The sequence below is a fragment of the Olea europaea genome, unplaced genomic scaffold (assembly GCF_002742605.1).
Source record: "Olea europaea var. sylvestris unplaced genomic scaffold, O_europaea_v1 scaffold307, whole genome shotgun sequence".
In the NCBI taxonomy this organism is placed as follows: domain Eukaryota; kingdom Viridiplantae; phylum Streptophyta; class Magnoliopsida; order Lamiales; family Oleaceae; genus Olea; species Olea europaea.
This window is the reverse complement of record NW_019249416.1, coordinates 583530-597034: the sequence shown is the minus strand read 5'-3', so window position 1 is coordinate 597034 and position 13505 is coordinate 583530. Positions and strand designations below refer to the sequence as shown.

The following is a 13505-nucleotide window of genomic DNA, read 5'->3' as shown; positions in this document are numbered from 1 at the left end:
AGGATTTGAGTGAAATTTCGGTTTAGGGGGTGCCGTGGGTATATTAATTTGATTTTATAATATTATTATTTAATATTAAAAAAATTAAATTATTACCTAACTGTATGAATAAACCTTAGGCCTTGTTTGAGCCGCATTCTTCGTATAAAAATATATTTTTAAACAGTGATTTGATATTATTTCACTCATACATTTTTCAACAAAATTATATTACACGCAAATTCAAATTCTTTTCTCATTTTTAACCCCAAATTCTTCATTAATTTACTATTTTAAAATACATTATTTCAAAATAACGTGCCTCAAACAAACACTTAAACTTGATTTTTGAAGTTGAAACTTAAAAAATCTGCCCCGTACGTATTTCCACTAAAAAAAAATTGGGTACAGGCCCAATAAAATCGTGAGTTGGCCCAATTGAAAGCCATCTTATTGACGTAATCCATAAGTGCACATCCAACAGCAACAAGGCCCGTTATTAGTCAATAGAACGGGTCTTTGCGTTTTTTTCCTTCGTATTGTTGCGCATAAAATTGGGAACATCTTTACTAAAAAGGGATTTTTGGCACCAATTGTATGTGTTCCAGTGATTTCTTCCAGGATAAATCGTCGCCACCACCCCAAAATTGGAAGGTAATATCCGATTAATTGGCTAAAAACATGCTTTAAATCTATTGGCTCGATTTGATTGCTGTGAATGATTTAATTTCAACACGACCTAGATCTAATCCTGCTGAGTTACCATTATCAGTTGTAGGAAAAAGGGGCCGATTCACTCGTAAGATTCCGTCCAGCCTTATTGCCATTCTCTTCTTCTAGGTCCGTGGAATTTATTGTTATTATTTTTTTCTAATTTGTTGTATCTTGATGGTAATCTTCCTAACGCGATTTTCTCGATAATATTGAATTTTTGATGGGGCTGTTTATGGTTTTCTCCTTGCCTCAAGTGTGATCGGTGAAATACCCGTGACCAATATCCTACTAGTCCCCAGGTGGCTCGGCTCCTACACGTTCTATATAATAATATATTCTAGAGGCCCCTCCGTGGTGTGGGTGGGTGAGTTGGGGTTTGGAGAGGGGGGAAACTTATGTGCGTTTTTAAAAGATGACTTTTGCATTTTGGAATCTGGTTTCTGGGAGAGTGAATAGTCTATCCACTGCCAGTGTGGAAATAATTACTCAAGCATGCCTGGAATTTACCTGTGTAACCGTGTTAAGCACCGAAGAACTCGGATGTCAAGGTGGAGCTCTGATGGAGAGAGTTGCTTGAGGGAAAGTTGAAGTAATAGGAGTGTTCTGGAGGCAATGGTGATGATGCTCAAGATCCTGTATTTACTTAGTTTCCTTAAAGGTACGTGTGTGTCATGAAGATGAATTCATGGGTTGAGGCTCTTTCCGGAAGGGCGAATGGTCCAAATCGAATGTGAAAAAGAGTGTTGAGCTGTCCTATGTGGTGGTGTGACTGAGTACTGTTCGTAGTTCAAGTTATTCAAGCTACCATATTAGTTCTTCATTTAGAACATCAAATTTGGATAAAATGTTGTTTTGTAGTGTTCTTTGAAATTTGTAATCCAAGTTTTTTGTCCACTGTGGGAGATGGCACTTTTGTCCTTCCCATTCCTTTGGAATTAGAGAAGCTGTAGGAGATATCAAAGGAAACAAATATGAATTAAATTTGTCCATGGGACTTGCCAAGGCTTCTGATGGTAAGTAATTGTTAATGATGGTGGCATGCAGTATCAAAGTACACGCCATGCTCTGACTTGCATATTTTTAACTCTTATCAAAGAAGTATGATAGATGTCATTGATAAGTCTTCATTGATTGGAGCACACACTTGGGTGCGTAGGGGAGCCAGCCTGGGGGGAAGGCAGATGAAATATAGAAAGACATTCCTCTAGCATTAGTGGAACCGGGTGTTTGGCTTAGAACTTAAGTGTCCAACTCATGCGATGGCTTCAAATGCTCATGATGTTATCTCAACAGATATGGGGGGGCATATATGATGAATTTTTGAGACTCTGTTTCCTACTTCATCTTGTAAAATTTTAAAATTAGGAAGGATAAAACCTGCTTGGCAGTTGGCATTATATTTCCTGTTTACCTTTTTATCAAAGTCAAACTTTAGCACTCATATAGGAAATGAGTTTCTTCCCTTCCCTTTGATTCTCTTTGGCAATACCGAGGACAGAGTAGATGCATGTATCAATTATATGCTATTAAGCAAGGTGTGTAACGCAACATTTAGAATATGTTTTAGATGAGGAAAAATGTTTCTTTTCTTTTGCCTCTTAAAGTAAGACAGAACAAAAATTATCATATGATAAGGCCTTTAATTTTAAGAAATATTTATCACATTTGCTATTGCATTCAAGCTTACTGTGGTTGCTCCTTATCCGATCCACTAATCCAATGGATATTTGATTGTTAAATCGATATCTGATTTGCTATGTTATCGGATATTCGATTCGATAATCCAATCCGAAAATGAAAAAATTAGGAGGATAAAAATTTTATATTAGTTGAATTAAAAGGCCCAAATAATTTTTTACCCAATTCTTGGCTTGTTTATTTATAGATTGTAAATCCTATAATGTTCTAATGAGTATCCGATGTGGGAAGTTGGGAACAATGAAAGTTACTCCAATTGTTTGCCCCTTTGGTTGTTTAATTTATAAAATAAATTAATTTTTTATCTTATTTTAATTAATAAAAAATTAAAAATTCTTCATATATTTCATTTAACAATATTACACTATTATCTAATATTATTTATTATTTGAAAATTATGTGTAAAGTGTAATGAAGTTCCAAACTGATAAAAAATGTGTAATAAATTATGCGATAATATATAAAATATATTGTATTATTATAATAAGTCGGATCGGATTGACTTATATCCATATTTGCCTCATTTAGTTAAAGAATTATCGGATTTGAATCTTGATCGGGTTATCGGACTGAGACCTTAAATCCATATCTTATTAATTTAATAGATTTGGATCAAAATCCAATCCATTGATAGCCCTAGATGTATGTGGATATAGTGTAAAGGATATTTATGATCCTTAGTATTTGTTTTGGTGTACCTATGAAGGAAGCTAAAGCCATAAAGAGAAGAAATCATCAAAGGTAAATCTTTGAGGAAAGATTTGTGTGACTTTTGACTTCAAAAATGTGTTTTCAGTTTAATGATTCAAGATGGCTACTTTTTTCATGTACAGCGAAGTTTGTTTGAAAAATAAGTCATGAAATATGCTTGGAGGAATTTTAGAGTAGAACATATATTATCTGAATAGGACTTCTTAGAAAGATTATGCCCTGAATGGCAAGTCAAGTTGAGATCACGTAGATGTGAATTCATGTATCCACTAACATATACTTCCCTACATTTTATCAACTGAACTTTATTTTGAACATACAAAACAAGGTTGAGGTGTACTCAAATCTGAATTTTATGAGGAAGAGAATGTGTCGTCTTTGAAAGAAAGATGATACTTGCTCCTGTTTCAAAAATATTCTACAATACCTGTTTCTTTCCTTTAAAAGTAATCTTAACAGGACCATAATCCTCAAATTCCTTGAAACAAATTTGGGTTCTCATCAATGGTTTTGAGTAAAACCATCTTATTATTGGTTTCCTACAACAGATTGTAGAGGAAAAAAATTGATTTCTCTAACATCCTCCCAAGTGATTGAAATAATCTTATGAATCAAAATTCAATTCTCTTACGCACTTCTACTATTATCTTTAACCTCATCAGCATTTTTGTTAACCACCAAAAGCTTGTTTGGCAAAGTCCTTTTTTAAAATCATTTTCAGCCACAAATTCTATTGAACCCCCAACTTTTTCTCACATTTTCACCACGCATTCTCCATATTTTTTTTTTTTCACTTGGAAAAGTCTATGCCAAACAAGCTTTAAATGTGTTTTAAAAAAAAAAAAAATCCTATCAGGAAAAGACTATGAGAAGAAGCCAATGTATATCACCTGTTATTGAACATGGTCTCATGAGCTAAATAGAAGTCTTGTCCTCGAAAAACTTTTTCTGGGACTTGTAGGTTTGTAACCATTGTTCATGGTAGTCACTTTTTTTCAAATCAAGGTGGTAAATATAGAAGAAAGCCTTGGTAAATAGCATTGTGGCATAGAGGTTTTGCTTTTTTGCTTAAAAAACTGTTTTATTATTTCAGTTCCTTGGAAGTTCTCTTGGAATGCTGGCCACCTCTCTTGTAAAGCTGGAATATGGGCATGATTTCAATCTCTGAATAAGAAGCCATGATTTTTCTTCCCCCCCTTGCTCTTAGTACTGCTCCCTAATCACAAGTATCAATCTAATTCATTCTTGCTTGTGTCAAATAAACATCTAAAATACCATTCTTATCTATGGCTTACGTTTTCTTTACCATTCTTAACGTGCATGATTATTTATTTAAAATCTGCTATTAATGTAATTTAAATATCCACCCAAGAATTATTCCGTTTGTCCTCATCAAGATTATATGAGGTCTTCTACTTCTCTTAGGATGCAATGTAAGTGCAATTATGGTTCATAAAAAGTTTTGAGATAATTTTTTGGTAAGTAAATAACTTGTTTGGATGATAGTTTTTCTTGTGAAGTAGCTATATGATCAAGGTGAAGTCTTCAAGCTATTTGGATCAAGGTTTGTATAACACTGGGTTCAGAACACTTGTTGCTGATTGCAAGTTTGGGTTTTATGGTAGATGTCTGCTGCAGGGAATGATTTCCCTTATTATGCTGCCGTATCGTTGGATCCCCAAAGAATCTCTGCATTTCTGTTACTATAGCATTAGGCTTATTTTCAACCTGCATTCCCCCCTTTGACCTTTTCTGACTGTTTATTTAAGTTGGTTGATTTGGATAACTGCACAAGTATTTTAGTATAGCACTTGGAACATCTTAATGTTAGGTGGAATGCAAGTCTTAAGCCTGAAAAGGTATAACTGAATTAGTTTGTTTAGCTTATGATTTGTTAGTGGAATTTGTTTTGGAAGTTGCGAGTATAAAGTTCGTTGATATTTTACAATGTTTGTGAATAAAAAGGTTGTCAGTAGTGCTTGTCTTTGTTTATGGACATTGAAAGTTGTTTGAACTTTTTATGCATGTATTGTGCTCTTAAATTTTAGCATATATTATGTATATTGTTATAATTATTTTATTTTAATCTTTTTTTTTTTTTTTTTTTTTTTTTTTTTTTTTTTTTTTTTTTTTTTTTTTTTTTGGGGATAGGCATTTTGGGTCACAGTTTGCGCCCTTGTTATTTTCTGATATATTTTACTTGGGCTGTGTTCTGTCTTCTGATGGAAAGTATCCTTCTTTAACTGTCCAGGCCACCTAAAATAATTTTGGATGACATTGGGACTTAATTTGAATAATGGCTTCAAGTATGTTGGCTGGAGAGCGGAGGTATTTAATGATCTATGAAATCTTTTATTTCTTAGCCTTGTAGTACCACATTATGTTGTTCTTTTACTTCTCTTCTGAATTTACACTTCCTGTATCTGGCCTTTCTAGACTGATAAGTTCTGGGAAAGCACTATGGTGCCTGTTGGTTTTTGTATTGGCATGACATTGATCAGGGAAAGGTCAAGGGTAAAGGGTCAAGTGGTTGAACTAGTGATCATAAATTAAGAAAGAAATAAATAAATACAAAATACTTATAAGAGTGTAACATTTGAACTCTATTCTAATTTTCTAGATATATTTATTTTATGTATTCTTGAGAAATTAGAACAAAGTGGGCCAACATTTTCATGGATTGGGTTTCATTTCCATTTTTGTGCCCTCATTGGTACAACTGTGCAACAACCAAGATGTGTAATTGCAGGGAGTTAGTTGTTATAAGTTCAACTTGTTCCAAATTGTAAATATCATTTACTATGAGAGATGGATAGGCTATAAATATGCCTGCCTACTGAGTGGAATAAATTAGCAGGCTCGCATTCTATGCATGCATGTAATTTTTCAAAAAAAGAAATTGACCTTGAACACCATGAGAACTGTGACCTGTTCATCGGGTTCCAGTTGAACCAGCCTGTTCACCGGTTTTCAAGGTGGTTTTTAACTGGTTTTAAAGGTTAACCGCCCTTCTTTGGAACCGGTTCACAGTTTTACCAGTCCAACCAGTCGAGGTGGGCCAGTTTTGATATTATTGGTAATTATTATCTTAAATTTTTATTTTCATTTTTACTGTTATTTTTGTTATAGGTGGGCTTCTGCAAGAAGGGGTGGAATGACTGTTTTGGGGAAAGTTGCTGTACCAAAGCCCTTGAATTTACCCAGCCAAAGGTATCTGCTGAGTTATTTTTTGGTTTACCTTCTGATTTTTCAGGTGCAATCTGACACTTTTTCTTGATTTTACTTCAAGGTTAGAAAATCATGGTTTGGATCCCAACGTGGAAATTGTTCCCAAGTGAGTGACCAGTATCATTTGTGTTCTCAATCATCATCCATGTTTCCTATTTGTTATCTATTGCAAAGACACTTTAGTGCATAGCTTTCTCAATGAGTTATCTTTGTAGTTCAAGTGCTACACTTATCTGAATCTGGAGTTTACTTCTTTTCTTTCTGTATTGTTTTGCATTGGATTGAGCTTCTCTTTCTTGTGACATAGGGGTACGCTTAGCTGGGGAAACCGCTCATCTTCTTCTGCATCAAATGCATGGAGTTCTTCTATGCAGTCTCCAAATGCTGACGGTGACACTATTTCTCCTAGTCATCTCAGTGCCCGCCCTTCATCTAGTGGAAGTTGTACTCGACCATCAACTGCTGGTAGTGATAGAACTCATGAACCTACAGCCAATTCGTGGACTCCAAATTCTAGACCTTCATCGGCTTCTGGGACCTTGGCATCAAATCAGACATCATCGACGTCTTTGCGTCCTAGAAGTGCAGAAACCAGACCTAATAGCTCACAACTCTCGAGGTTTGCAGAACCTGTGTCCGAAAGTTCGGTAGCATGGGGTCCAAGTAGTGCTGCGGGAAGATTGGTATAGTTCTGTCTAGAGAAACATTTACCCTACTAGTATCTGGCTCTTCAATTGTCATCGCCGAATACTTAAGTACTGTGCTTGCTTCATCAAAAGGGATAAACTAAATGATCCACTCTTAGCAGTTATTATAGATAGATAGTGATAGAATATATTGGTCAGTAATGCATCTGCATTCCCCAAACTCCTCGTTCTCTGAGATCATCCTGTTGAGGCTATTGTATAATCTCAGCTTCCCCCTCCCCCTCTCTATGTTCCTGCGATTTGAGTTATGGTGATAGTAGTGTTGCATAACCTGTTCTCCAGATCCTCATGAATGAAAGGACTAAAAATGTATATCTTAACTAATTTGAATAGATATTAACATTTTCTTGAAAAATAATTTATTTTGGTTAATTGATCTTTTAGTATATTTGCAGGGTGTGAAATCTTCCAAGGAAGATGGGTTCTCTCTGAGTTCTGGGGATTTTCCTACACTTGGTTCTGAAAGAGACAATTCTGTGAAGGATATTGAATTACAAGGTGTGCATATGTGATTATAGAATTACTGTACATTTGTGGATACTTCTCATGCACGTTAAAATTGTTGGCTCTTTCGTGGCTTGCTAGTCGTGTGCTTTTGACAAAATAGAAAACTAGGAAATCAACTATACTTTCGATTAGGAAAGTGACCTATAATTTTAAAAAAAAAAAAAATTTAGACTAATTTATTTAGCCATGTGGCAGCTTGCCAGAATAATGTAAAGTGTGAGGATAAACTGTGTAACGCACTTTCATTGTTGTACTAAGAGCAGGCAGTAGTGGTTTTCACATGCATAGTGCCATGTATCTTCTTCAGTTCTCGGTGAACCTGTTGAAATCATTTGTGAAGCAATGGTTATGTTAAAGAACGTTATTTAAGCTTTCTATTATGGCCGTTTGTTGGGTTTTGGTATGATACCTCTGCATCTTTTTTGTAATTCTGATGATGGACTATCTTCTATTTACACCTGTTATCCTCTCAGATTTTTTTATACCTACATATCTTTTTTGTGATTCTGATGATGGACCATCTTCTATTTACACGTGTTATCCTCTCAGAATTTTGTCTTAAATCAAATGAAAGATTTTTTGATGTATGAATGTTATATATTATTATATCATTATTTGCCTTGTTCACTGTTATAATAGTTGGATTTTGGCATACACTTGTAAGCAATTTTGGAAACTTTTGACATTTAAAAACAGATGGATGTAGAATGTGTGCATTACTGACACCTTAGTTGACAATTCCTGACAGATCATGTCTCTCACGAACACCCTGGCTCTGCTTCTGGCAGAATATCTCAGACAGATGGGAAGATCACAACTCCTCAGGATGGTCAGCACCCCTCAATTTTTTAGAACATAAAGTTACATTCAGCTATCAATACTAGATTCGGTTCTGTAGAATTTTGCTCTTACGTGATACTTCTCTTAGTGCAGTTACCAAGAGTGGAACTAATAATACATGGAAGAGACATGGTACCCGATCTACAGAGGATGGTATTCATCCTAGCATGGAGAAGTGGCAAGGGGAGCCCCAACAATATTACCACTCCAATGTCCCCCCTCAGCATTTTGATTCATGGCGTGGTCCTCCTATAAATGCTCCACCTGGCGTTTGGTATAGGGGGCCTCCTGGGGGACCGCCATTTGGAGCCCCTGTTGCTCCTGGTGGCTTTCCAATGGAGCCATTCCCTTATCATCGTCCTCAAGTTGTACCTGTGCCTTTAGCTGGTTCACAACCTGTACCTCCACCAGGTGCTGCTCCTAGAGGTCCCCATCCAAAAAATGGAGATTTATACAGGACGCAGATGCCCGATGCCTATGCACGCCCAGCTATGCCATTTAGGCCTGGGTTTTACCCTGGTCCAATGAGTTATGACAATTATTATAGACCACCAATGGGCTATTGCAATGGCAATGAACGTGAAATTCCATATATGGGGATGGCTGCAGGCCACCCTGTGTTTAATAGATATCCTGCCCCAAGTGCTCCTGATCCTAGTTATTCCCATGGCAGACCGGATGGGCGTGGGTCCACAGGCAAAGCATTGTCGGAAAAAGTGGAAGCTGATCATTTAGAGGGCCCTCAAGGACCCCACAACATTCCGCCAAAGAATCAGAAAGAGTGGGATACGAAGGAGGAAGGGGAAAATTGGGAACAAAATTTACGATCTAGTGCCTCACATCGTGGAAAGCATGGTCTACTCTTGATATCATCCCGGAAAACTGAGTGGGGGGCTGATGATGATGTAGATGAAGATATATTTGGTGAGCAGACAACACCACATGAGAAAAACACTTCTCATAATTTTGATAGTCATTCTACGAACACCATCAAAGAAAAGTCGTCCAAAGGTATAGGCAATTTCAAAGCTGCTAATGACAATTGGACAAAGAAATCAGAAATTGTGGCACGTTTTCCTCCTGAACCACCACAGCCAACTCTAGCTAGTGACAGAGATACATCTTTGCTGGCCCCAGCAAAAGATTCAGCTCTAATGCAGAAAATTGAAGTTTTAAATGCAAAAGTCCGTGCAACTGACGGACGTCATGATGTTCCTGCTGCTTACAACAGGGAAGAGCAAAGGAGTGGGTTTCAAGTTGCTGAAGCCAAGTTTAATAATTTTACTGTTGAAGCTGGTAGTACTGCTGGATCTTTTGAAAGGACTTCTGCTTCTGGAGATTTTGTCCCTGTCCCCCACGAAGTGGTTGTTCCAGTCGGGGATAAGATTTCTCAGTCTGCGGCTCTTGTGTCTAGGTCTGCTGAAAAATGTTGTTCTGCTATCTTTCACACTTATATCCATTCCTAAACTTCTTCAAATTTACAGGAGAGCATATCATGGTGGGCAAGGTAGAGTTGACCATCACTATAAAGGAAAGTTCAACAACCAGGATGATGATGGATGGCAGAAGAAGTTTGATGTGATTACAGCTTCAAATATTGAATCTTCAGATGATATTCATGCATTTGGTACAGAGGATACTGAGAACTCAGTGATCCATTCGGTGATGGATGGAGGACAACCTTGTGCAGAGTCATATGATTCAACTGATATCCAGGCACAGGTATTATATTTACATGTTAACTAATTTTATTTCTCACTTGCTTAATGTATATAAGTTTCTATTTGGCCATGTGTTTATGTATTCAATCAGCGTGCAAAGATGAAAGAGACAGCAAAGCAACGTGCCTTAGAACTACAGAAGGAAGAGGAAGAAAGAACGAGAGAGCAGAAGGCGAAGGCTTTGGCTAAATTGGAAGAACTGAATCGGCGAACACAAGCAGGCGAAGCTGGAAACCAGAAAGCCGGAAGAACTCAGGGAACCCAGAATGCGGAGACAGCTCTGGTGATTGGTGTCTTCCAGGGAGAGCAAAAAGAAACACGTGTACTTGGTGAACAAGCAATGGTTAACCTCAAGTTCCAGGCACCTGGCCCTACTTTGGTCTCGGAGTCTGACAGAGAAAGCAGTGCTAGCCATTATAGACAATCTGCTAATATTTCCAGAGAATTACACATGGAGACACCTTGGACATCTCATTTGGAACACATTTCTCATGGTCAGTCTTCGCCTTTGAAACAGGATTCTTATAATATGGGTGCGAAAAACGCATTTGAATCTACTGATGAAAGTGTCTCTAGACATAAGCACATATTTTGTGAACAAAAGCCGAATGATCCATCACAGAAGAATTCAAATGAAAAATCATCTCTAAGCGAGGCTCCGAAAGATCTCACTGATGTACGTGTTAATGACGTTACCTTGACGGAGGTTGCTTCAAGTGTCAGAGCAAGTGGTGAGGCAAATGCACCGAATACCTCTATTATCATGGCTGAACCCACCACACATCAGGGAAGGAAAAATAATAGGTATAGTAAGAATAAGCAGAGACTGGACGAGGCTGCAGTCATCTCTCCAATACCGTCAGTCACGCTGGAGGAGACTAATCCTGCAAAAGAGTCCATTGAAACTGGAAAGTCCAAGGTTTTGCTGTCTGATTTGGATAGCTCAGTCTCAACAAAGATTGAGCCTGATGGAGGATTGCAAGCTTCTGAGGTGCAGTCTACTTTCCACGATGAAGCAGTCCATAGCAGAGTAAACAAACAGTGGAAACCTCCATCCCGCAGAACGCCACAAAGTCTACAGGCTAATAGGATAGTGGAAAAATTTCACAGCAATGACACTATAATGTGGGCCCCAGTCCATTCACAAAGCAAAGTTGAGAGTGCAGTTGAAGCAAGTCAAAAATCATCTACTGAATCTGTGACTTCAGTGAAGATTGATAATCTGGTGCAGAATAGTTCAAAAGGCAAAAGGGCTGAAATGGAGAGATATGTTCCGAAGCCTGTGGCTAAGGAGCTGGCACAGCAGGGAAGTTTTCAACCCATGCCATTTTCAACTAGTACTACACCAGAAGAAGCCGCTGGGAAAGCACAACCTGAGTCATCTAAATCTGCAAGTCCACCACCCAACAGCTCAGCAACTGGAATTGTTAGGTCTGGTGTAGACTTCAAGGAGGGAGATGGCAGGCATAACAAGCAACGAAAAGCACATGGAACATGGCGACAACGGAATTTTACAGAACATGGAACATCGAATAGTACGAGTGTCCATCATGGACCATCTGTTACTTCTAACCCAAGCAAGGACATTCAAAGATCCACAGACCAAAATCAATTTGTCAAGCGTGAAATAAATGCACCAAAAGCTGAATCTCATAGTTCCAGAGATAACAACACGTTGGATAGCAGTAACATGTCCAATGTTATTGAATCAGCTGCAGCTGGAAAATCTCTTGCTGTGAAAGATCAGGTAACAACAGGTAGAGGAAAGCGATATCTATCGAAGGGCCATAAAAGCATGGGAAGCAGTAATGATCCTGAACTCACAAACACTGTTCGTAGTGAATCTGCAGCTACTGATGTGAACCAGACGGACAGAACTATTTCTATTTCTTCGAAAGAAAGTCACAGCTCTGGGGAGCGAATGTCGTCTCATTGGCAGCCCAAGCCTAACACAAATTCAGAAAATAATCAGAACCGAGGCAGAGCTGCTGGAACTGGAACTATTAATGTGGGAACTGATAGGGCTTCAAAAAGGGATCTTCGTGCCAAGAGTAAGGTGCATGTTCCACCTCAAGATGACAAGAAAAGCTGTGAAGTTGATCGACCTCATCCGGATGATTCTGTCCCCAAAAGTAATATGGCTGTTGAGCCTGATGTAGGGCATCATCAAGAGTTGTTCAGAGAGAGGAAGCCTGCTCCAGCGAAAGGACGGCCCTATTCCCCATCGCAAGTTCCTGTTGGAGTTGGTGAATCAGCTCCTGCTGCTGCTTACACAGCTGGTGAGAATGACCCTAATTTTTCATCTGGTTTTAAGAGGATTGGAAACCATAACAGTCGTTCTAGCAGAGGCCATGAATCTCATGGAGATTGGTCTTCAGGTCATGATAGCCGGCAACACAATGTAACTGCATTTCGTGAAAGGCAGAGGCAGAATGTGCATTACGAATACCAGCCAGTTGGGCAGTATAAGAATGGCAAAACTGAGAAGCATGTAGCATCTGGAGATGGATCTAATGATGTAGCCCCAAGATACAGAGAGAGAAATCCGAGTCACTCAAAGCGAGATGGAGGAAATTTTCACAGGCGTCAAGGTGGTCCTGCCCGGATCAATTCTGGTCACGACTAAAGGCTGGAATTAGGCCTCCTCTTTTGTGAAGCTAATCTTCCTAATATTGGAGTAGTTTGATTAATCAAGTATTCAGGTATTTGCCAGTGTAGATTTATGCTATGTTTTAGTTTGGCCACGCACTTGTTCAATCTGTTGACTAATACCATTATGTCTGGTTGTGTGTTAATGCCAGGAAATATGATGTGACAATATCTTCATTTTACTACTGTAGTAGCTGACTTGGATATCGTAATCTTGTTCAATATCTTCATTTCACTACTGTAATAGCTGACTTGGATATCAGTAATCTTGTTGCTATTTGTAACCCGAGGAATATTTACAGCACCCCTGAATTTCTCTTTTCACCTGATACCACTCTTTCCATCTGTCTATCTTTGTTTGTACAGACAAACGGGTCCAAAACTTCTGTGAAATTCTGTGGTATGGAATCAACCTAGTCCTTTTTTGAACATGTGATGTGATGATCTGGCCGAAGTTGGTGTCGGCCATTGGTTTGCTTTACGTCATTGTAAATAATTTCTTGGTTATTGTTGCGTTTACGGTAACAGGTTGTGTGTCCTTAAAACAAAAAAAAGGATGGCTTTTTTCCTTCTAAATTGTGTGCGTTATAAACTAGCTTAATGTATTGGCTTGGATATTATGTATGTTGTTTCCAATTCCATTGTTCCAGACCCAATACAATGTTTTAGATGATTTGGTTCTTGCTTACGAGTTGGTTTTGATTTCGCACTATCTGGTGGTCACTCGCATTAAGTTAGTGTTTTTCTAGCA

General features: G+C 38.1%; 1 protein-coding gene across 9 annotated transcripts; it reads left to right on the top strand.

Moving 5' to 3' along the window:
- The first annotated feature begins 478 nt into the window (after positions 1 to 478).
- On the top strand, positions 479 to 13235 carry LOC111385021 (protein MODIFIER OF SNC1 1). 9 transcript variants are annotated; one of them, XM_023009382.1, is made up of 13 exons: positions 479 to 633; positions 752 to 819; positions 3098 to 3132; positions 4196 to 4308; positions 5354 to 5430; positions 6232 to 6312; positions 6392 to 6436; positions 6638 to 7013; positions 7433 to 7535; positions 8293 to 8373; positions 8478 to 9798; positions 9869 to 10106; positions 10197 to 13083. In XM_023009382.1, exons 5-13 carry the CDS (start codon positions 5399 to 5401, stop codon positions 12729 to 12731), a joined length of 4812 nt encoding a protein of 1603 aa, XP_022865150.1. In that variant the 5' UTR covers positions 479 to 633; positions 752 to 819; positions 3098 to 3132; positions 4196 to 4308; positions 5354 to 5398; the 3' UTR covers positions 12732 to 13083. The 9 variants fall into 9 exon arrangements, 7 of the variants coding, with proteins under 7 accessions (XP_022865150.1, XP_022865148.1, XP_022865149.1 ...); XM_023009380.1 differs by having other exon boundaries at positions 4196 to 4328; XR_002700996.1 differs by lacking the exons at positions 3098 to 3132; positions 4196 to 4308 and adding an exon at positions 13121 to 13235 and having other exon boundaries at positions 10197 to 12807.
- Positions 13236 to 13505: the final 270 nt, after the last annotated feature.